Raw genomic sequence first — 21734 nt, 5'->3', positions numbered from 1 at the left:
AGCATTTTGCAGCACCATGTAATACCCTCTGGTATATGCCTAGTTGGTCAGGGGTTCATCCTACAGCAAGATAATGACCCTAAACACATCTCCAGGCTATGTCAAAACTACCTACGAGGAAAAGAACAAGACGGTAGGCTTCAAATCATGGAATGGCCAGCACAGTCTCCAGACTTAAACCCCATCGAGCTGGTTTGGGATGAACTGGGCAGAAGGGTGAAAGCAAAGCAACCTACAAGTGCAACACGTTTGTGGGAACTTCTGCAACAGTGTTGGGAATAACTTCCCGAACAATATTTGATTTCCATTGTAGAAAGAATGCCATGAGTGTGTTCGGCGGTTATATCTGCAAATGGTGGCAACTTTGCTGATTCAAAAATTTGAATTAAATTTTGTTAAACAAAATGATTCTATGATTTCTTTTTTATCTCCAATTGTTTATTTGTTCTTTGCTTAATTTCAGAGTACATTGAGACATTAAACTGCGTAAATTTCAATAAAAACTGGAAAAATTGAGGTGTTCTAAAACTTTTGACCCGGAGTGTATATATATATATATATATATATATATATATATATATATATATATATATATATATATATATATATATATATATATATATAATATGTTGCAAAAGATCATTTTTTGAGATATCTGCAGAAAAAATCTTCTAAAGCGACAACAAATGTATAGCTTCGAGATGATAACGTGCACAGAGTTGTGGGCAAATGTGTTGGGAGTTATAAAAAACGTGCACATGAGAAATTGAGCTTTAAGGACAAGACCCTAGTTGTGACTCTCCTTGGCAAAAGTCATTTTTAATGCAGATATCTCTGAAACCTTGCCCACTTATAGATGGTACTTTGTCCTAAGTCTCTGCCTAATTTCATTGGAAGAACCTAAAGCCAATTATGCTAATTAGGTTAATTAATTTCGACAATGCAATTGGACTTGGGTGTGGGTTTTTTTTTGTCTGTTTTTAGCAATTTATAAAAACTCATTTTTACTGAATATTATTCATTATAATATAAATATATAAATTTTATATTTTAATTACTGCAGGTGATATATATCACTGGCTCTGGTTTGTGTGACCTGTAATCGGGAAGCAATTTTCATCTGAGTGCAGATTGTGGATTTGGCTGTCACAGAATTTGTCCTTATGTCTGCTCAATAGCGTCATGCATATTGCAATTTACTTGGACACCCTTGCAGGGAACTTTGTGAACGAACCCTCGTAGGTGCAAGCAATGAATGCCTTGACAATGTTCTGCACTATGTGACCACTGATGGCGATTCGGCAGTCATTATTATCCCCAAGCTTTTAGAAAAAAAACAAAAACATGGCGATATTGTAATCGGCTGTGTCTGCCCTGGCTGCTTGTCTGTTTCTGACTGTGTCCGTCTGTCCATCCGTCACGGTATCTGCTCCTAAATGGTTGTGAGGAAATTCACAAAACTTGGTAGTTATAATCACCACATGGCAAGAAGGTGCAAGGACAGTATAACTTTGGTCCCACCCCTTGGGGCCCTGGGACATGGTCAAAAGGTCAAATACAACCCCCCCAAAAAAATGCAATTATGGAGATATTTTACAACATTTTTTAAGTGAAATTTTGTATACTAGTGAGGTACCCGTGCTACGCACGGGTGGGAGGCTAGAGGCAAACAGACAATGCAGAAATGGCAAATACTAAAGCATGGAACCAATAAATTTCACATTCCTGTAGCACCTTCAGTCACACGTCAGGCATGGACAGCAAGTTTGTGAAGGACTTCCATGAAAAACGTACCCGTTCGCAAACAAACTTGTACGTTCACGTATAGAAACATCGATCGTGGGTCCGTGGCGAATTTGCATATGGCGATCCGCGAATTTCATGTTTAGAAAGTAGAAACCATCACTGCATTTCGTCATTCACTTGAACTCGATATCTCTTTTTTCATTCCAAACAGCATAACTCCAATCATAAATTAAATAGCATTAATATAAAAAATAAACTTTTAACAACATTCGTGACATAAACAAATATTTAAATCCTGATGTAAAGTTCCCTACGGTTGGGTGAACACAATTACGAATTCAAAATAGGAATTGTATTCATTCAATTCCAATCATCAATTGATACTTTAACAAAACGATTAACATGATTAACATTTAACGATTTAACATTACGATTGAATGACAGTTGTATTGGGATATTATCAAACCCACGCATTGCCGCCATCTGTCCACTTCCGCATTCATGGCAGGTTCATAATTCTCATCAAAATCGAAACAGTACTTGTAGAATTTCAATAAAAGCCGCATCACTGTTCATATCAGTAAATATTATTCCATCATGTTTGAAAAAACTGGAAAATTGGAAAAATTGGAAAAACAATATCGCCTATTTTACTCCCAGGGGTCCCAGGAATACCCACCCAAAATATCGTTGCGATGGGTTGAGCCGTTTTTGCGGTACCTTCGAACGGACGGACGGACATTTGGTGAATATCTCACGATCTCACTATCTCACTATCTCACTCTCTCACTATCTCACTCTCTCACTATCTCACTCTCTCACTATCTGCCATGATCTTTCCTGGGAAAACCACATTTCAAATCTGGCCTCCAAAGCCAGTCGCCGACTGGGCATCCTCCGTCGTGCGAAGTCCTTCCTTGGCACACCTGAGCTCCTCACCACATACAAGGCTTTCATCCGCAGCTCAATGGAATACTGCTCCCCCCTCTGGGCTGGTGCTCCTGCCTCACACCTAGCTCGTCTTCACGCTGTTGAAACCAAAGCGTTCAGAATCATTGGAATCTCCCGCGATGAAGCTAACTCCAAAGGCCTTTCACTCACTCACCGCAGGCAGGTTGGTGGTCTTTCCGTCTTCTACCGACTCCTCCCTGGCCTTGCCCCCCCCAGCTCTCTCTGGGCTCTGCCCCCCAAATATTCCTACAGGCCGCACAAGATCTGCCTGCAACCCTCTCATGGTTAAACTGTCAAAATCAAGACTCTCTGCTCACCTTCACTCCTTCATTCCTCGTTTCTCCCGCCTCTGGAACAAACTCCCTCACTCTCTTCAATCCCGCTCCACCCTCCAGGTCTTTAAAACAGCTGTTCACCACCATCTCCTATTTTCCCCCATCCAAAACCTTGATCTTTTCTACCCCTGCTAATTTCACCCCAAATCCACTTTTTTGAAATACCAACTTCTGTCCTGGAAGTCCTTGGTGTCCTTGTGTTTTATACTTATCCCACCCCCCCCCCCTTCCCACGCCCCCTCGCCCCAAGCCCTCTCCATCCCACACATCTCCCTGCTCTCAAATGTTATGTTTGTGTGCTTCCCCTTCTCTCCCCATCTTGTCTTCCGCTCCCTCTTTTGATATATTTTGTTTGGTTGATTTGTTTGTGAAATAAATGTTAGCTCTTTTACGAGCCTCGATTCAGTATCCCAAAAAAAAAAAAAAAAAAATTGGAGCAAGATGCAATCAATATTGGTGGACGCATGAAATATGTAACGATTTTTGGGATTTCGAACCCCGGTTCATGCCCCAGAAGGTAGGGATTTGGGGTCACATGCCTCAAAGAGAAGATTTTTTTTTTTTTCTGGTGGAACTTTTTGCCATCTTTCAACTTTGCTTTAGATGGGAAGCATTGGGATTTGTGTTGGCATGCCATCAAATTCGCTCTAGTTTAGTTAGAAATGTTGACATCTAGCCCTGGTGTTGGCTTAGCGGTTAGCATGCCGGCTTGGGATCCTAGGATCCTGGGTTCGAATCCCGGTCGATCGCTGAATTAACGCCAGGGGGGTTGACTCAGCCTGTCATCCTTCCGAGGTCGGCAAATTGAGTACCAGCTTGCTGGGATGAATGATCACGGTGTGTACACCGTATCCCTGCGGTAAGAGCGTGGGCAAGGGTTGGCGTCAGGAAGGGCATTCGGCCATAAAAACATTGCCTCAAACAGGGAACCATGATTGTCATGGGGCCCGCAAGGCTAACCCCTGCTCCAGCAGGGAAAATGGCCTTAAAACGATCATTCATTCATTCATTCTTAGAAATGTTGACATCTCAAGCAAGAAGTTCAATTTGCTTATGGTATTCCTTACTGTTGTTGGGTTAAACACTGATTATTATTATCCATCAAACTGCCTTAACAGTAAAACCTGCAAAGACAAAGTACCCAGTAACTATCCAAAAATTATCACATCACCTATTTACCTGCCCTGAAAAAACACTGAATGAGACTTCTAACTCATTTTATGATTTGCTGGTCTCATATTGGTCACAATAGAATAACTAACTGACCATTTGGGGGGAAACCTCAAAACGTAGTCTGTGTCCTTTTGCTTTGGCAGGAGGATGCTCTCGATTGATATTGTGCTTGCGTCTAAGCTATCTGCTTATTTTTGTGTGTGCTCGATCCCTGCCAGATGTGATGCAGACCTGGAATGTTGCCATGTCATTGCCAGCAGTGGGCGATCTGTTGAACACGTCCTTTGGATGGGATGTTGAAGCGGTTGTCCCATCAGCAATAATGTAGACAAAAAAAATCCCATGATATGTTTCAAGATTAAAGTTTAGGGTTTTCAGCTAGTACCATTGGAGATTAAGTTCGAAAGTAACGTGGAATGTATTGAGCTTCTTTATTCGCAACAACCCGAAATAATTTCCACCTAAATTTGGAATTTCACTTTGCTTTGCAACATTTGAAATTTTCCTTTGGAAATGTTATTGATGAGTATTTGAGATCCCTGGCTAAAGTGTTAATTTAGTCGCTGATTCCCCATTATTCCCTCTAGGCCTGGAAGTACTCGGTGGGTTGTGTACTGTAGAAGAGAATGGAGAAATGGTGCGGGAGTGTGTTGAGCCAGAGGCTTACGATGAGCTTGCACGTCTCCTTGTATTGCAAGATCCACTGCTCCTCCAGGCCTTACTTGACACGCTTTACCAACTCTCTGAGCTTGGAGAGCCTCCATGCACTCGTATTGCCCATTCTCCTCACTCTATTGGTGAGACTTTTGGGCGAGATGTTGCGAAGCAGCAAGTCACCCTGCAATGTGTCACCCATTTTCATAGAATATTTCCCCTCACGATTATGTCATCCTCTCTTTTCACTCAGACTGCTTAGTCCACCTTGCTACGCTGGACGTCCAATCATTTGGGCCTGAAGCCCTTGCTGGGGTTCGGGTTGTTGAACAAGCAGCTCCTTCTGTTATTGCAGACCATCGAGCCCCTGAAGCTCACACAGCAGCTGTACCAAATCCTCATGTTCCCACACCACCATCCGATGCTGATGGAGAGACGTTTGCTTGCCAATGGTAATGGGGCCGTTGTGGGAGAAAAGTTGAAGTCTGATGGCCATGAGGATGACTTTGGTCTTCAGAGGAAGAGGATGGGTTGGTACAAAAAAATAATATTTATATATATTTATATTCTGCTTTTCTTATTGTTTTTCTCCAATTTCCACTACTTAACAGGTTGGGTACCACATTTGAGGCATCTGTGGAAGGTTCCATGTCTCGTGCAGATGTGTATTCTGAATATTTGTCTGCCTGCAGTAGGCATGCCCGTTCTTCTATTCTCACCGCCACTGCACTTGGACGGTGCCTCAGGTATGGCTTAGCACCTGGTCTCCAGGAATAGGTAGGCATATCTGGAGACATTATTGCCTCAAGTACCTGCGAGTAGCATAAAACCAGCCACTGCAAACATGTGATAGAGTTTTGATGATTAAGAAAACCTTCAGAATTTGTCCCGATGCTCAAAAGTACTTGCTCATCCTGTTCCAATTTTTTGGAAGGACTGTGTTCCTGAGCATGGCCTATCGACGGAATGACGATCCCACAACTCCTGGCTATGGTTCCTTCCTCATTGTTGGGGTTCGGCGCAAGTCCTCAAAGCTCACTTCAACACCCCAACTTCTGCAACCACCTCCAGGCTATCCTCTTGGCTCAAAAGGAGCAGTTGTTGTAAGGCATCCCATACCTATGTCTCCAAGGTCAGATGCTGGACCAGGTAAGACCTTGTTTCCACTGTTTTGTTGTGCAGCATTTGGCTTATTGGTGGTCTGTTTCTTTCTTTTTTTTTGTAATGATTTTGCTTTTATTTGCAGACTAACAAAAAAAAAATTCCCTTTGGGTGTTTAGGTATACTTTCCTCTTCTGCCACTTCAGTTCAGCCTCAGCGCCTGCCAGCTCCTGGAGAGACTCTGTTCCCCCCCACTGCAAACTCTGTCTGCCAACCTAATATGGTGGTTCACATTTCCACCGCAACAGTAGCAAAAGTGACCGGTTCTCGGGCAGTTGTGACCGGAGAGGCAGTTACACGGCCGACTGCTAACTTCACCACAATCGCACCAAAACCGACTGTTCCCTCTCCAGCTGCTTCCCCGTGCCCTGCATTTGTGCTTGTTGGACAACACGGGACGAGCCAGGCTGTGCCATCAAACACTGGTTCTGTAGCCACGACGACAGTCACAGCAGTTCAGCATCCTGGCTTACAGCAGTTGGTACTCGCTACACCAGGAAGTCGGCCAGCAGCACCCCAGCCATCTCCTGGTGTAGCTGCGCTGGGTCATATGCTCTCACTACGTCGGCCAACCTTAAGTGGGACAAGCTCACAACCAGGTGTTATACAGCCTGGACCCCCATCAGTCTCCACAGCAGAAAGCTCAAATCTCGTAAAGCAGCTCCTCCTTCCGCGACGAGCTCCAGTGATTCCAAGCAACAAGGTTTTGCTAACTGTAGGATCAGTAGGACCACAGGCACGGCCCTCCAGCCCTCAGCTTGTCTACCAGGTAGCACAACCTGGTTTGTCATCTATTGTAGTTACACAGGGTGCTGCAGTGTTGGGACAGGGAACATCAGGTCCAGGACTGGTTCTTGGACAACATGGAAGCTCTCCGCAGACAGGGCAGGTGGTAATGGCTCAGTCAGGTTCTCCTAACATTGTCATGGGCCAAGGAGGTGTTGCCCCAACCCAGTCGTTACTGGTAGGACAGGCCGCACGGGGGCAGGGATTTGTGCTGGGCCAAACCCAAGGACAACCCCAGCACTTGTTCTTTGGCCAGCAGGCATCACCTGGCATTATGGTCAGTCAAGGATGCATGACTTCAACAAAGCCCTTGTTAGTCAGCCAGCAGAGACCTGGTCATGGTTTGGTGTTGGGTCAGGCAAGTTCAGGACACGGCCAGCAAATGCTTGTAGGTCAGGCCAGCCAGGGCCTTGTTGTTGGGCAAGGCCTGGTGGTGAGTGGTGTAACATCTGGTGGAGGTTTTGTCTTAGGTCAGCAGGGTACAACACAGGGTTTGGTTGCTTGCCAGGCAGCAAGTGCAACGGCAACCTTAAGCCAGCATCTGGCAGTTGGGCAGACATGCTCAGACACCAGCCAAGGATTGATGCTGGGACAAGCAGGAACAACACAAAGTCTTGTCCTGGGACATAACACGACACCCAGCAGCCAACATATGGTGTTGGGTCAGGCAGGACCTGGTCAGAGCCTGGTTTTAGGTCAGCCTGGGGTTGGGACAACACAGGGCTTAGTGTTAGGTCATACTGGAGCTGGAGCTGGTCAGGGTTTGTTGTTAGGTCAAAATACAACATCTGGAAGTCAACACCAAACAGTTGGGCAGGTTGTCACAACACAGGGTGTTATGATGGCGGGGCAAGTTGGGGCTGGGTCTCAAGTGCTGGCAAGTTCTGTGGCAAGGGCAGGTCCTCCTTGCTCGGGAGCGCAGGCTGGTTCTGCTGGGTCCTTTGTATTCGGCCCCATGCATCCTACCGGAGGACAAGCTGGTAGGCCTGGCACTGCTGGCCTTCCAGTGTCTTTGGTGCCTAGATCATTGCTTGGGGGAGGTAGTTCGCAAGGCACTGGAGCGGTCACCATAGCTGTAGCAGGTCTTCCGGTCTCTCATGATCTTCCACAGGTAAAAATAATTAATGGGCATATAATGTTTTGTTGATGCTTTTATTTTATATTCTTTCCTATTATAAGTTGTTTATATTTGCTTATCTTCTGTCTTTCTTGATCTACCTTGCCATCTACTCATTTTATGTCATAATTTAATTTGATGCTGATTTGCCACCAGAGCTCCCAACCAGCTACAGCAAATGGAGAGAGGATTCCCAACGGGATGACTACGCCAACGGTCATCCAACTTCCCATGAATAACCAGAGTTGTGAGACTGGCAGACCGTTGGTCCTCAATGGTGACTGTGATATAAACACTCGTGATGGACCACATTCAGTCAAAGTTGGTGTTATTACAGTAGGCCGCTCTGGGAAACACTTTGGAAATGGAGAACTGGTGGACACAATGGAAATGTCACCACGGTCAATTTCTCGACCACTTTCACCACAACCTCCAACACCCCATAAGCCAACCCAAGGGTCAGAATTGGTGAATGGTCCAATGTCTGCAACTCAGAATGGAACTGTTGGCTACCAAACTATGGGAATTGGAGCAAGACCACTCAAGAGGCCGCACGATGGTACTCCTCCAACCCCAGAGCCTTCTTATGCCGCAGTGGTGCCAAACAAAGTTGGGGCCTTGCTGGTACCGATGCCTGCACCGCCTGCACCACCTCCTGCAGTTTCTTCACCGGCCCTGCCAAGCCAACACCAGGCAACGGTCTCCGTTTCTTCTTCTCAGTTTCCCTCTTTTTATCTGGGTGCCACCTCACCTGCAATGTCAACCCAACACCAAGTCTCAGTTGCTGCCTGTCCATCTCCCTCCATCTCAATAGCGTCAGGTGCCACCTCACCCAAATTACCCGTCCAGTGTCAGGTGTCGGTCTCTGTTTCTCTGTCACAAAATATCACCACAACCACTTTACCAATCCCACACCATTCCACAACCTCTACTTATCAATCATCTTCTACCGATTCGTCTTTGAGTGTAACTTCGCCCATATTACCCATCCATCGGCAGATCTCGGTTTCTGCTTCTCAGTCTCCAGTCGTGACCACTACTGCCTTGCCTACTGTACACCAGACCTCGGTCTCCGTCTGTTCATCTCCTCTCTCTATGGCTCCGGGTTCCACCTCAACTGCATTGCCCGTCCAGCAACAAGCTTCTTCGGTTTCTGCTTCACTTCCTCCGGTTGCCATCTCCCCTGCATCGTCCAACCAACGCAAGGACTCGGTTTCTGCCCCCGGAGATGCAGTCGGCTCCTTGTCATTGTTGCCCAGCCAGCAGCAGGCCCCCGTATCTGCGTCCCCATGCCCATCTCCTGCCAACTCACCTGCCACACACGACCCCAGCCACAGCTTAATGTGCTTATGGAAGGGATGCAGAAGGTTAGTTCGGTTCACCTTTTTTTCTTCATGCAATTTCCACTCTATGTTTTAACGATTGTTATGGAAGTTGGAAATGAGGACAAGCTTTTGAAACATTGATGAATAACACGTTTGGTTAACAAATCATTCAACAATGCGATTTTGGTAATGTCTCTTCCATCCATATGACCATCTCCTCCATGAACCTAAAACGCTGTAACTAATTGCACAAACTGCAGATCGTACAACAGACGTACCGTCCATTTGATGTAATTTAATTGACGCACAAAATGCATGATTACGCGACGACAAATTTGGTTTGTAATTTGTTCATTGTTTCTGGAAACTGTAGTCGCCTACACGCAAGCCTTACCTTTAATCACCTGCTGACATTTTCACCACCTAGAGACGATCTGTCCAGGATTTCGGAAAACGTGCAAAGTTGTACACGGTCACTCGATGACTGCATCTCGAAGTGAGCTTTTCGCTTCAAAATCGATTACAGAGGAAATTGTTTTGTGGCAAAATAGATTACCGTTGAGGAGCACCATGTATTGCATCAATGAGCATGATTTTTGGATACACAAGGACACAAGAGGAATTTAGACGTTTTGGAGAAGGCCATTTGGCCATCAAGCCTGTGCTACATCCATACCACATGAATTCACCTGAAAACCGACGTGCCATACTCTGTGTTACAGTGCATCGGTTCTGCCGAAGCGGCTTATTGGCCTGGGGTCATGCTCGGTGGTCTTGGCTAGTTAAGGCACGAATTTGGAATTTGCTCATGGTACCGGTGATAGCTCGGCTACTCTTCACGGACACTGTGGGATCTTTAACCTTCACCAACTAACGCCAGCAGCTGGGATGGCCAGTTTAGCATCCATCCTAGGGACCGGTACCCACCTTGATGAATCGACCTGCCTGCAGAACACCACGATGGCAGTTTGTAGCTGGGTCAGGATTTGAACCCAGGCAGGCAGCTTGGAGGCGAGTAGAGATACCTCGAGGCCATTCTGTCAGCCCATACATTAAATTTAATGTAACAGTTAATCAACTAGAAATCATTAGGGAGGAGAGAGGGATAAGCAGGCGGAGGGCCGAGATGAGAACAGTGGGGCAGGAACAGACATCACAATCTCAACACCGGTATCCATTCATCAATCTGTACCTCAGCTACCCTCCGGTTGCCACCTTTCCTGGCAATATCCCTGTGCCTTTCTAATGTGTAATATCCCTGTGTATGAGAATTGAACCCGTTGATTCGCTGATGCCAGTGGAGCGACATAACTTGTACTGTATATGTATTTGCTACTTGTCACTTTATTGTTTACTTATCAGTTTATTTTGTTACTTGTCAGTTATTACTTGGTATGTTGATCACTCTGGTGTGTGTGTGTGTCCGTCTGTCTGTCTGTCCCCGCTCACTTATACTTGTCTACAGGTCACAATTTTAAACCAATTTTCACGAAACTTCACCAAATGGTAGAGTTGGTGGTCTGACAAAATCATATTTATTTTTTATGTCAAAAGGTCAACATAGGCCAAAGGTCAACCACCTTTTTCAAATTTCTAAAATGCTTAATTTTCATTCAATTTACTTGAAATTTGAATAAGATTTACATATCGGCAAACTGAATTCAAACACCAACTATTTTTAGACCGCAATGCAATGAGCAGAAAGAGCTCTATTTCTTGACTTTTGCAACCACCATCTGGCAACTACTTGAAATTTTGTAGAAAGATGAGGAAAAATACATTGAATAAACACACAAAGTCGTCAAGGATAAAACTTGCACATTATTTAGTAATAGTAATTTAAAATTTCAGAACTTCTGTTTGTCGCCCTCTTGAGTCCTGTTGGGGGATTGTATAATAATACATGATACATTGTATAATAATATACATTGTATAATAATACAATAATACATGTGTCCCAGCAAACTAGACTCAGCAGACTGGTTCTAATGATTACTTATAAGTTGTCACGTACTATGTTTGACCTTATGGATTGTTTCTCTTTTCTGGCAGATGCAGAAGCTTTGAAGTACTATTTACTGCCCTAAAACAAATGATCAATCTCTATTAACATCGTTACCAGAAAAAGAAATGTGTTCTGTCTCACAAGCATTTCAGTGATTGGTACAGTATGTAAATGCAAGCAGTGTTATTATTAACAATGTTCTTCCAAGGAGCTTAAGAGTGAGCGATGAAATCAATTGCCTATTCATCTTCTGCATTATCAGAGTCTTCTTCAATGTCATCCATGTCATTTTCAGTAGGGACTGAATTCTTGCAGTCTATACACTTGCATAGATCTGTACAAGGTATATTGTGGTGTCTACAAGAGCAGCGGCCCTTTCCTCCTTCTTTGGGGTCCTCACAGTTTGTCTTCTTGCAACTACAGTGTGTGAGCTCCAACAGAGTGCTTGGTGCAGGAGGAAGATCACCCCACACAATCTCCAGTTCGGTGTCGTTGGTCACTTTCCATCCATGATTATGTGGGCTCGGGGTGGTGGGAAATTGTTCCAAACATTTAGTGTGCACAGCAGCTTGGTAGTTAGCTCTCAAAATATGTTTTTGCAAGGAGTCCCTGGTAGGGGGCATGTTCATCTCAGCTTTGACACCCATCAAAAAGTTATTGTATCGAGCTGTGTTCACGTCAGTGCAATCTTGATCATACAACTTGCACACAAACCTCTCCATCATGTCACTCAGACTGGCATCTAAGGTAAATGCATTTCCCAGCTTTTTGAAGGCTTCTTGGAAGTCTGTAGATTCACGCAATAGTTTCATTGCCTTCTTCTTTGACCGCCCATAAAAGGAGCTCACAGAGTCACATCCAGTGAAGCAGTGAAGGCCAATGAGAGCATCTGTTATATTTTGCCCAAGATAATCTTGTATGACACTCAGATTCAATGTGCGTTTCCCATTTCCTCTGCCAGTATGAAAGAGAAGCTGTGCACTAGTCTTGTGAGCTTTAGCCACACCAATAACAAATACATCAGTATCTGGGCTCTTGATGATGACAGAGGGGCATCTGTTTGAAGAAGATGGGAGAGAAGCAGCAGCATACTGGCAGTGTAGGAAGAGTCTTGTGTCAGCTTCCTCGTGGTTGCATTCAAGTTCTCTCACAGCAGTTACTTCCAATGCACCAGCAACATTACTGACAGAATGACACTCTCCATCATGTGCCATCACAACGGTTACATTTTGAAGGACATGTCCAGAGCTTTCACTCCACAGCTTGAAAAGAAAACGTACCAGGGCTCCCTTATTTTCATTGCATGACAGAAATTTCTTCCATTGCTGTGGGACTTTTTGATCTGCTGCATAGATCTTTGTGATCTGACTTCCAGTAGCTGCACGTCTTCCTCTCTCTGTCCCTTTGATGCTGAGCTGTCGCTAAGTATCCACTACAAAGTGAATAGCATCACTGTGGGCACTCCTTGCCAGGTCAATAAGCTGCTTGAGTATGTGACTGGCAAGTTGGCCAAATGTGGCTGGAAGAGCTCTTTGTGGTAACTCGTGCAGCATTGCCATACCATCTATAATCCACACACTTCCAAGTGGGATGCCTTCCACCACAGGAGGTGGCTGAACACTTGCTTCGATGTAATGTAGCAAGCTGGACTTGGTAGTCTTGGTCAATGTTCCATCTACACAAGAAAGGGAAAGCGGCAGAGGACCCAAATTGTAGGACATCATGTTCTTAATGTCTAGCTTTCTCACACTGGCAATGATGAGAAGCCTTTGGAACAAGTTTCGATCAGCTCGTATTGTAACCTCCTTCCCCATCACTTTTGACTTTGCAGACTTGCTCATCGATGCAAAGGTTTTCTTTTTTTGCTTCTTCAGAACTTTGAAGATATCTCCATCACCCTGTAGTCGTTCTTCACAGAAAGTTCTAAAAGCTGCATCGCCACTTTCATAAGCTGTTATATAATCATGTGTTACATCAGTTGATGCTGTGGCTCCGGATGCAATGTGAACTAGCCCTTCATTACTTTCTTGGAAAGGGTTGATCATGGCTTCAACAGTTTCAACTACTGAACGGATATTCCTCTCATCTTTCATCATACGTGCAGTACTGAGATCTTTCTTCACTCTACTTCTGTCATCCTTTCCTGCCATCTCTTCACAGAGCTTGCTGATGGCACTCCGTTCATGCTGGGACAGTATCCAGCGGGAAACCGCACCCTTGTTTCTTGTGAAACCAACCATGCCTCCTTTCGTCTTGGAATCCCTGTTGCAGGTTTGCTCAATGGTCTGGTCACATGCTGTTCCACAGAACCCATGGTCAGTATGACGCTGTACCGCAAACTTCCCTTCCATGAAGGCCTCGTGAACTGCTGGATGACTATCGGGTAGCTGACACATTTCCAGCCAATACACTGGCAGGTATCTTGCATAATTTGTATGATCATATGCAAAAATCCAGGGTATGAAGCTGCGAATGGCTGACAGATGGAGTCTCCAATCGCCTTGCCTTGTTGCACGCACAAACAGAAGTACGAATTCCATCATCTCAATGTATGATGACCACAGAGCAAATGTTGGCTCCTTTGCCGACTGATGCGACACAAAATTGTCATAAGAGGTAGCCACAACCTGGAACTCCTCCGATCTTAGGTACTCTTCAAATGATGGACCAGGAAAAGACGAGTTAAGCTTGAAGAGGACATCACATGTCACTGCGTGTTCTACCTCTGAAAGGGAGCTCATGTACGCTTGCCAACGTAAACGCTGCATGGCCTCCATAACATACTTATTAACTCTTATGCTGCGATTGTAATGGTGTCCGCTAACAACTCCATTAATTGAGCCTTGAGCTACAATGTTTGACTCGATCATCACATTCTCCACCCCGGCATCTCTGAATCGTTTTCCAATGCATGCCAACATAGAGAGTACAGTATGGAATGCCCCAAGATGAACAATGATTCGATTGCAGTACGTCTCATTTACCCATCGAATCTGTTGTGCCTTTGAATAAATTGCCTGATCAAAGACAACAACAACTTCTTTCTGCTCAAGTGCATCAGCTATGGAAAGACTCTTGGCTAAAATGGTATTGACTGTGTCATACTCTGTTGGGCTTAGATCGATGATGGGCAGGTAACCAATAGCAGACTGTTGTGGAACTGTTTTGCTTAGCATGATATTAAATCCAGTCCATCCTGGGAGAAGTTTGTCACCTACATCAACTGTCTTCATCACCATATATGATAAATCCAGATTGCGTGGATGATTCTGGGCTATCATGTGTTGTTCTCGTCCAAGGCTGATCTTCTCACCAAATGGCTTGGGTCCAGTCTTCTTGCTGCCAAAGAACGTCTTGATGTCAGTGGGGGGAGCTTCGAATGATCGCTTACGGGACTTGGGTATGGTCACCTTTGGCGTTACAATCCCTTCATGCGGCTTGGTGGAATGTTGGATGATGATCCCATTCGTATTATGTGTTGAACCCTTTCCAGAAATGGTTTCTTCACCAAAGTCATTGTTGTCAAAAACAAGAGTAGTGAAGATTGACTGAACTCCAGCTGGAAGAAGGTCATTTCCTAGCGCAAGTTGTCGTTTGGCAAGGGCAGTGTCATGATCTAACACCATTGTGTTTGATACACAGTGACCCAGTCCATTCAGGATTCCTATCAGCTTTGCTGAACCAGTGAAGTGTCTCACTGCCATGGCCAAGGAGGTATGCTTTGGCAGCAACACTCTACCCTTTGTCTTTAAGTACACAATGTCCTGTGCAATAGAGAGCAACCTTCTTTCTTCGTCACTTGTAACTGTGACCCTCTCTGCACCTACAGGATCTTGGCTAAGACCTGAAGACCATGCAAGGAAGTTGAAAAGCTGATATGGAATGATGTGATTGGTGGTCTGAATATGTAGGTCTTCTGCAGTTGGAGGCCATGTCGAACTTGTTTCAATGCTGTCCAGAGAACACTTCAAGATTTGTGCAGCAGAATACAAAGTTCTCAAACCATCAAGATCTACACATTGACTCGGTGTCATTTTTTGTCAAGATCTACACACACACTCGGTGTCACACACTACACAAATCGTTTTTTCTCATTTTATCTCTTTTGTGCAAGTTATATTCTTGACGAGTTTCACAAACTTACTGAAATATATTTATATACATCATGTTAGGATATTATGTAGTTGCAGCACGGTGGTCACAAAAGTGAAAGATTTTCGGGGTCAGCATGCAGTCTATTTGGAGATCAGCATAGGCCAAAGGTCAACAACCTTTTCAAATTTCCAAAATCCTCAATTTTCATCTGATTGACTTGAAATTTGAAAAGGATTTTCATATCAGCGAACTGAATTCAACCACCAATTATATTTGAGGTCAACATAGGCCAAATTTCTAAAATTGTCAATTTTCATCCAATTGGCTTAGCCTGGTGTTGGCCTGGTGTTGGCTTAGTGGTTAGGGTGCCGGCTTGGGATCCTAGGATCCTGGGTTCGAATCCCGGTCGATCGCTAAATTAACGCCAGGGGGGTTGACTCAACCTGTCATCCTTCCGAGGTCGGCAAATTGATTACCAGCTTGCTGGGATGAATGATCCGGTGTGTACCCCGGTTTAGAATAGGTACACCGTATCTCTGCGCATCCTAAGAGCGTGACCAAGGGTTGGCGTCAGGAAGGGCATCCGGCCATAAAAACATTGCCTCAAACAGGGAACCATGATTGTCATGGGGCCCGCAATGCTAACCTCCGCTCTAGCGGGGAAAATGGCCTTAAAACGATCATTCATATTCATATTATTGACTTAAATTTGAAGACTATTTGCATATCAGGTCACAGAATTCAACCACCAATTATTTGTGACGTCAAAAGGATGCTCTACTGAGTGCCATTCTATTTTGTTATCTTTTGGCAAGTGTCACTCTATGAGTGATTTATGATTATTTGGTGATTTAAAAAACCGCTGTTGTGGTTGTAGTTTGTAACAGTCCTAACAAGGTAAGGTGTCAACCATATCCTCCATCACATGATGATTTCTCTATGAGTGATATGGTCCAAGTGATTTATTTGGCAGTTTATTGATAGTCAATATTTGCAATTAAAAAAAAAATACCAGACACATTTTTTTTACTGCTAACAACCCAGCGAAATGACATAATCACGTCCCAGCGAAAATGACGTGTAATGCCAACGACAGACATACAGATGGACGGAGAAATAAGAGTACTTTAATACAGTATTGTAGATAAAGTCCTGTCTCCTTCAACCACTCCTAATACCCTAGTCTAGCTAGGCCTGGAATTTATCTCCTTGCTCTATCTACACTGATACATGAATCCACATTACTGATGCCGTTTGTTTACTGGTGATTTGATTTTACACAGAGTTATATTTTGCAATCATGTGCTTTTATGCCAGTTTCAACTGTATGTGTAGCATGTTGATGGCCATCTACATGTGACGTGCATGGGTGGAGAAGAAAGGAAAGGGTTGTGGGGAGGAGGGGGTAGAGGGGTTAAGATGTAGTCATATTTGATGACCTAATATGTGCATGGCTCCAATCGATGAAATGAGATATGCAGGATTTTTTTTTTTTTTTGTACACAAGATCAAGGCTCGTGTCAGAGCAAACATTAATCGCAAAAAAAAAAATGGACACATAAAACATATAACAAAGGGAGCGGGAAACAGGATGGGGAGAGAGAGAGAAGCACACAAGTACAACAGTAGAGAACAGGGACATCGGGAGATCTGTGGGAGGGCTTGGGGGAGGGGCAGGGGATGGGAGAGGTGGGAGAGGTAAAAACAAACGGACATTGCTAGGACTTCAAGGAAAGAAGTTGGTATTTCAAAAAAGTGAATCTGAGGTGAATTAACGGGGTTAGAAAAGATCAAGGTTTTGGATGGGGGAAGATAAGAGATGGTGGTGAACAGCTGCTTTAAAGACCTGGAGGGAGGAGAGGGGAGGGCTGGCATATCTTGTGCGACCTGTAGGAGTATTTGGGGGACAGATCACAGACGGAATAGATTCCGGCAAGTATGTTGGTTGGATGGTTTGTCTCTGTTTGTCTGTCTGTCTGTTTGTGCGCAGTACTACGTCTGCATCGTTGCACATAGCATCGCCATACTTTACACACATATTTGTCTTGCCCTGGAATAGACTGTGCCCCATTTTTACCTCTCGAGGCCCAGGGTTAAGCTCAAGGTCACCCAAAACGTGAAAATCGTGACCACAGCGTAAAGCGGGGTCGAGGCAGAGTGATACAGCGGAAGGATTCGACGATTTAAATGAAGCCGCGATGAGGCGGATTTTCATTGGGACCTTCATCCTGATTTTGTTACCTCCGCCACCAAAGGTGGATGGAGGTTATGTTTTCACCCCTGTCTGTTTGTCCGTTTATTACTATGTTGGTTGGTTGGTTGGTTTGTTACTTGCCGGGATAGATTCGCCGGAATAGATTTTGGGTGGTGAGGGGGCTTGAAGCCAGATTTTAATCTTACAGCCGCCATGTTGGTGCTCGCCGTCACTGCAATGCGAAGCGAAAGACGCCTCAGAGCTGTCACATTCACAATCGCTCGAAGCGAAAGACGCCTCAGAGCTGTCACATTCACAATCGCTATGTCGTATGTACTCCCGATACGTGTTTCCTTCATTGTAAAATCTACCAAGTCAACAGTTAAAAGGATTTTGAGCCGATAGGTGTTACGGCCTTGGCAAGATCGATGGAGACAGCGATCTGTTAGCTTATACACCGCCCAAATAGCTATGTGGAATTCTCTCATGTAGAGATTAAACCCACGTCGTTTGAACTTTGGCAGAGGTCATGATTTACTTTTAATGATGTTTATATACGAATCAAAAAGAAGATAATTGGTTTTGAGTCGTCCTTTCCGCATATCTCATGGGATTGTGAGTTGGAGAGACGACTGTGATGGCTGGGAGTGGGTTGACATTCTCTCAAGCAGGGATTCAACCCATGTCCTTATGTATTATTATTTGGATCCAAAATGGCCGATTAAAAAAAGTACATTCCGGCAAGTCCTCGGTCTCTGACCGATTTTTCATTTGTTTGTCTGTCTGTCTGTCTGTGAACAGGATATCTCAAAAAGTTGTGGACGGATTTGGACGAAATTTGGCACAGAGGTAGTGTATGTGACACGGACGAAATGATTAGATTTTGGTGAAAACCCGGATCCGGCTTGTAGAATATTTTAAGTGTTTCTTCACCATTGGGAGATAGGGCCAAAACCGATATATAGCAGGATATCTCAAAAAGTTATGGACAGATTTGGACGAAACCTGGTGGAGAGGTAGGTTGTGTGTGTGACAAGGATGAATCAATTTGATTTTGGTGAAGATCTGAATATGGATTCAGGGATGAGAATTATTTAATTTATAATAATTCTTAATTTTAAGTTTATTTCATTATATGTTATATTTAATTATTTATATAATTAATAAATAACATATTTAATTATAAGTGATTCTTCACCATTGAGAGAATGGGTGAAAAGCGATATATAACATGATATTAAAAAATGTTATGGATGACTTTTGACTAAACTAGATGTATGAGTTGGTTTGGTGACAAGAACAAGCCGATTAGATTTTGGTTCAGGCCCGAATCCAGATCCGGTCTATCAGTGGGATACAAAACAAAACAGATATGTTCAGCCTGGTGGAGGTATGCACTCTACCGGGTGCCCTTCTAGTTTATCTAGAGTTTGAAAATATATATTTCGTTGTGGGGGTTTAAATAGATCTATTTGTTTTTGGGGTTAAGTGCTTGGTAAATGGCCAACCTGCATTCTTCATTCAAAACTGTCCTGTGATATATTGAACTGATCCTTGAATCGTATGAAAATGAAGAGCTCTGCTTTGTTGCTGACTACGTGTTGCGAGCACGGTCTCTCAATGAACGCTCTGCCCACTGGATGGCTCCCTGTTGATTACCATCATGGCGTTGTGATGTAATGTACAGCTTGTTGCTTCTGGTATATTAATGTAGTTGGTGGTTTCTGGTACCTGTATTAGGTGTGTGTATTTCTTTGTTGGTTTTAGGGGTGTGGGATGGGGGGCACTTACATATTGTATTTGCAAAGAGTGCAGGTCAGGTGGCAGATATAAATTGAAGAAAACTAACTTGGGATGTATGGGGTACAAAAGAATGGAAGAGGAGTTCAGAAAAGGGAAGAAAAGCTACGAAGGGAGGAAACGAGAATCTCTGAGATGTTGGGATTGGCAGCGATGCGGAAAGCTTTGCTCTTTTTGTTTCGCATATGTAATATATAAGTAACCCCTTTTTCAAAGTAAAATTTTACGAGACTTTGATGACGTTTTTGATGAGAAGTTGTAAGCTCTGCATGTCGTTTAGGCCTTGGTACGATGAGGCTCAGAACGAGTTCCCAAACAGCACTTTATTCTGCTACACAGGAGGGGGTGCTGCCTAACCAAACATTCCATTTCAAAGTCGGGATAAGTTTGCTGTCCTGGTAATCTGTTTGCACTTAACCATGCTCACATTCTTCATTATCCTTCAGAAGGTTCGACGTTGCGCTCTCAGTTAGCTGGTACTTGCGCCGCTGTTGTTATCCTTTAGTGGTAAATAAAATTAAAGTAAATCCATTTTACAAATGCTCGTGCTGCGTTTTACTCTACCATGTCTGTGACATCTGGAGTTTCTCTTTTGCTGGGTTTCAATTTGAACTTGAGCTGTTTGAATTGTAATTGAATAACACCTGCGTTCTACAGTACAGCAGAATTGGCATTCGACTCTCAGTTCTCAAACAGTTGATGGAATCACTTTGAAGGGCCATATAATAGTTGTCAAAACTGTGGGTAGAGCTTTGATAATAATGCACAGGCCGAGTTTTTGAGAATAAAAATGCTTCTATCCTTTGTTCAAGCAGGAGGTTTGCCTTGGCTGGGCAAGTGTTCAGGCATGCAGCGTGGGAGCATGGACGGGCGGGCAGTTATCCCGGCCTCTGCCTGTGGGAGGGCTGTGAGCCTTTGGAAAGGAAGCGGCTGTCTTTCCTCACACACCTACAGGTAACTTGAGATGTGCACAATGTCATGTTCCCTTTTAGTAACGCTGCTTTTGGTAGGGAGATTGCAGAATTTGGTTATGGTATCCTCCCACAAAAGAATTGCTAGTCTTTGCATCCTTCGTTCTTCGTTGAAGCTGAAGGGAAAGGTGTATGCTGCATGTGTGAGAAGTGTTATGATTTATGGGAGCGAGACATGGGTCATGAACGTAGAGCAGCAACGAAGGCTGGAAAGGGTGGAAATGCGAATGGTTCGGTGGATGTGCGGAGTATCGTTGAGAGAGAGGAAGACAAATGATGAATTGCGAAAGATGATGGGAATAGAGCCTGTGATTGATGCTGTGAAGAGGAACAGGTTGAGATGGTTTGGTCATGTGTTGAGGAAGGATGAAAGTGACTGGTTGAGAAGAGTGATGGAAATGAATGTAGAAGGAAGTAGAGGGCACGGAAGACCGAGAAAGACTTGGCTAAAGATGGTCGAAGAAGAAATGCGGGGAAGGGGGTTAACAAGGGGAGATGCAGAAAATAGGGCAAAATGGAGAAGATTGTCATGGGGACCGCAAGGCTAACCCCCGCTCTAGCAGGGAAAATGGCCTTAAAATGCATGTTGTTGTTGTTGTTTGTATCTTCCCACAAAAGTCATTGTCAAATGAGCTATGCTACATTTTTGTTATTATCACGTCAAAAGGGTGTACAGTACCTTCTTTTTTTAGCTTGCAAAATTCCAGACAACACACATAATGAAGGAATGACTTTCCACCTGGATGGAATCTGAACAACTTTCATTTCATCCGGTCTTTGACCCCCCGTGAATGCCGATAATAGTGTTAAAGTTACTGCATTTAATCACTATTACTAAACCCTAAGGATCACCCAAATGAAAACCGAAACCGACGGTGGGTCGCGCACGAAGGCAAAAGGGGGGGGAGATGTTTCCTAGAAACAAAGACTTTATTTCCTCCACCACCAAAGGTGGGCAGAGGTTGTTTTCACCCCTGTCTGTCTATTTGTTACCTGGCGAAAGTATTTTGCCAAGTATGTTGATTTACAGTGTCTGTTTGTCTGTCACACGATTTTTGTCCACAGTTTTGAAGCAATCGGTTTTTTGTGTATGTAGGTGACCGGCTAAGGACAGCAACGCACATTTTTGGTTCGAATCCGGATCTAGATACTCGATATATAGCATGATCTAGATACTCGGGCCAAAATCGATATATAGCGTGACATTTCAAAACATTGTGGACGACTTATGGCAAAACTTGGTGGATGAGTTGTTTCGGTGACGAGACCAAGCCGATTAGATTTTGGTTCAGGTCCGAATCCAGATCTGGACTAATGGGGAGATCCAACATGTAAACTGTTCAGCATGGTGGATGTGTGCATTCTAACGAGTACCATTCTAGTTTACAATGTATTGTTACAGACACGACTTTGATGTTAAG

General features: G+C 44.1%; 1 protein-coding gene across 3 annotated transcripts in view; it reads left to right on the top strand.

Moving 5' to 3' along the window:
* Nucleotides 1–21734, top strand: part of ARID2 (AT-rich interaction domain 2) — a 51444-nt gene that overhangs the window by 9399 nt on the left and 20311 nt on the right. For 2 of the 3 annotated variants that reach the window (XM_068134128.2, XM_068134129.2), the window contains exons 11-17: nt 4793–5002; nt 5113–5311; nt 5471–5605; nt 5794–6008; nt 6140–7917; nt 8080–9290; nt 20155–20296. In XM_068134128.2, coding sequence (XP_067990229.2) covers nt 4793–5002; nt 5113–5311; nt 5471–5605; nt 5794–6008; nt 6140–7917; nt 8080–9290; nt 20155–20296 — 3890 coding nt within the window. The remainder of the gene's footprint in view (nt 1–4792; nt 5003–5112; nt 5312–5470; nt 5606–5793; nt 6009–6139; nt 7918–8079; nt 9291–20154; nt 20297–21734) is intronic. The other variant, XM_068134130.2, reaches the window with a different exon arrangement.

Source organism: Myxine glutinosa, chromosome 13, assembly GCF_964187855.1.
Source record: "Myxine glutinosa chromosome 13, kmMyxGlut1.1, whole genome shotgun sequence".
NCBI lineage: Eukaryota > Metazoa > Chordata > Myxini > Myxiniformes > Myxinidae > Myxine > Myxine glutinosa.
The sequence above is the reverse complement of the archived record's forward strand: the minus strand, read 5'-3'. Positions and strand labels throughout refer to the sequence as shown.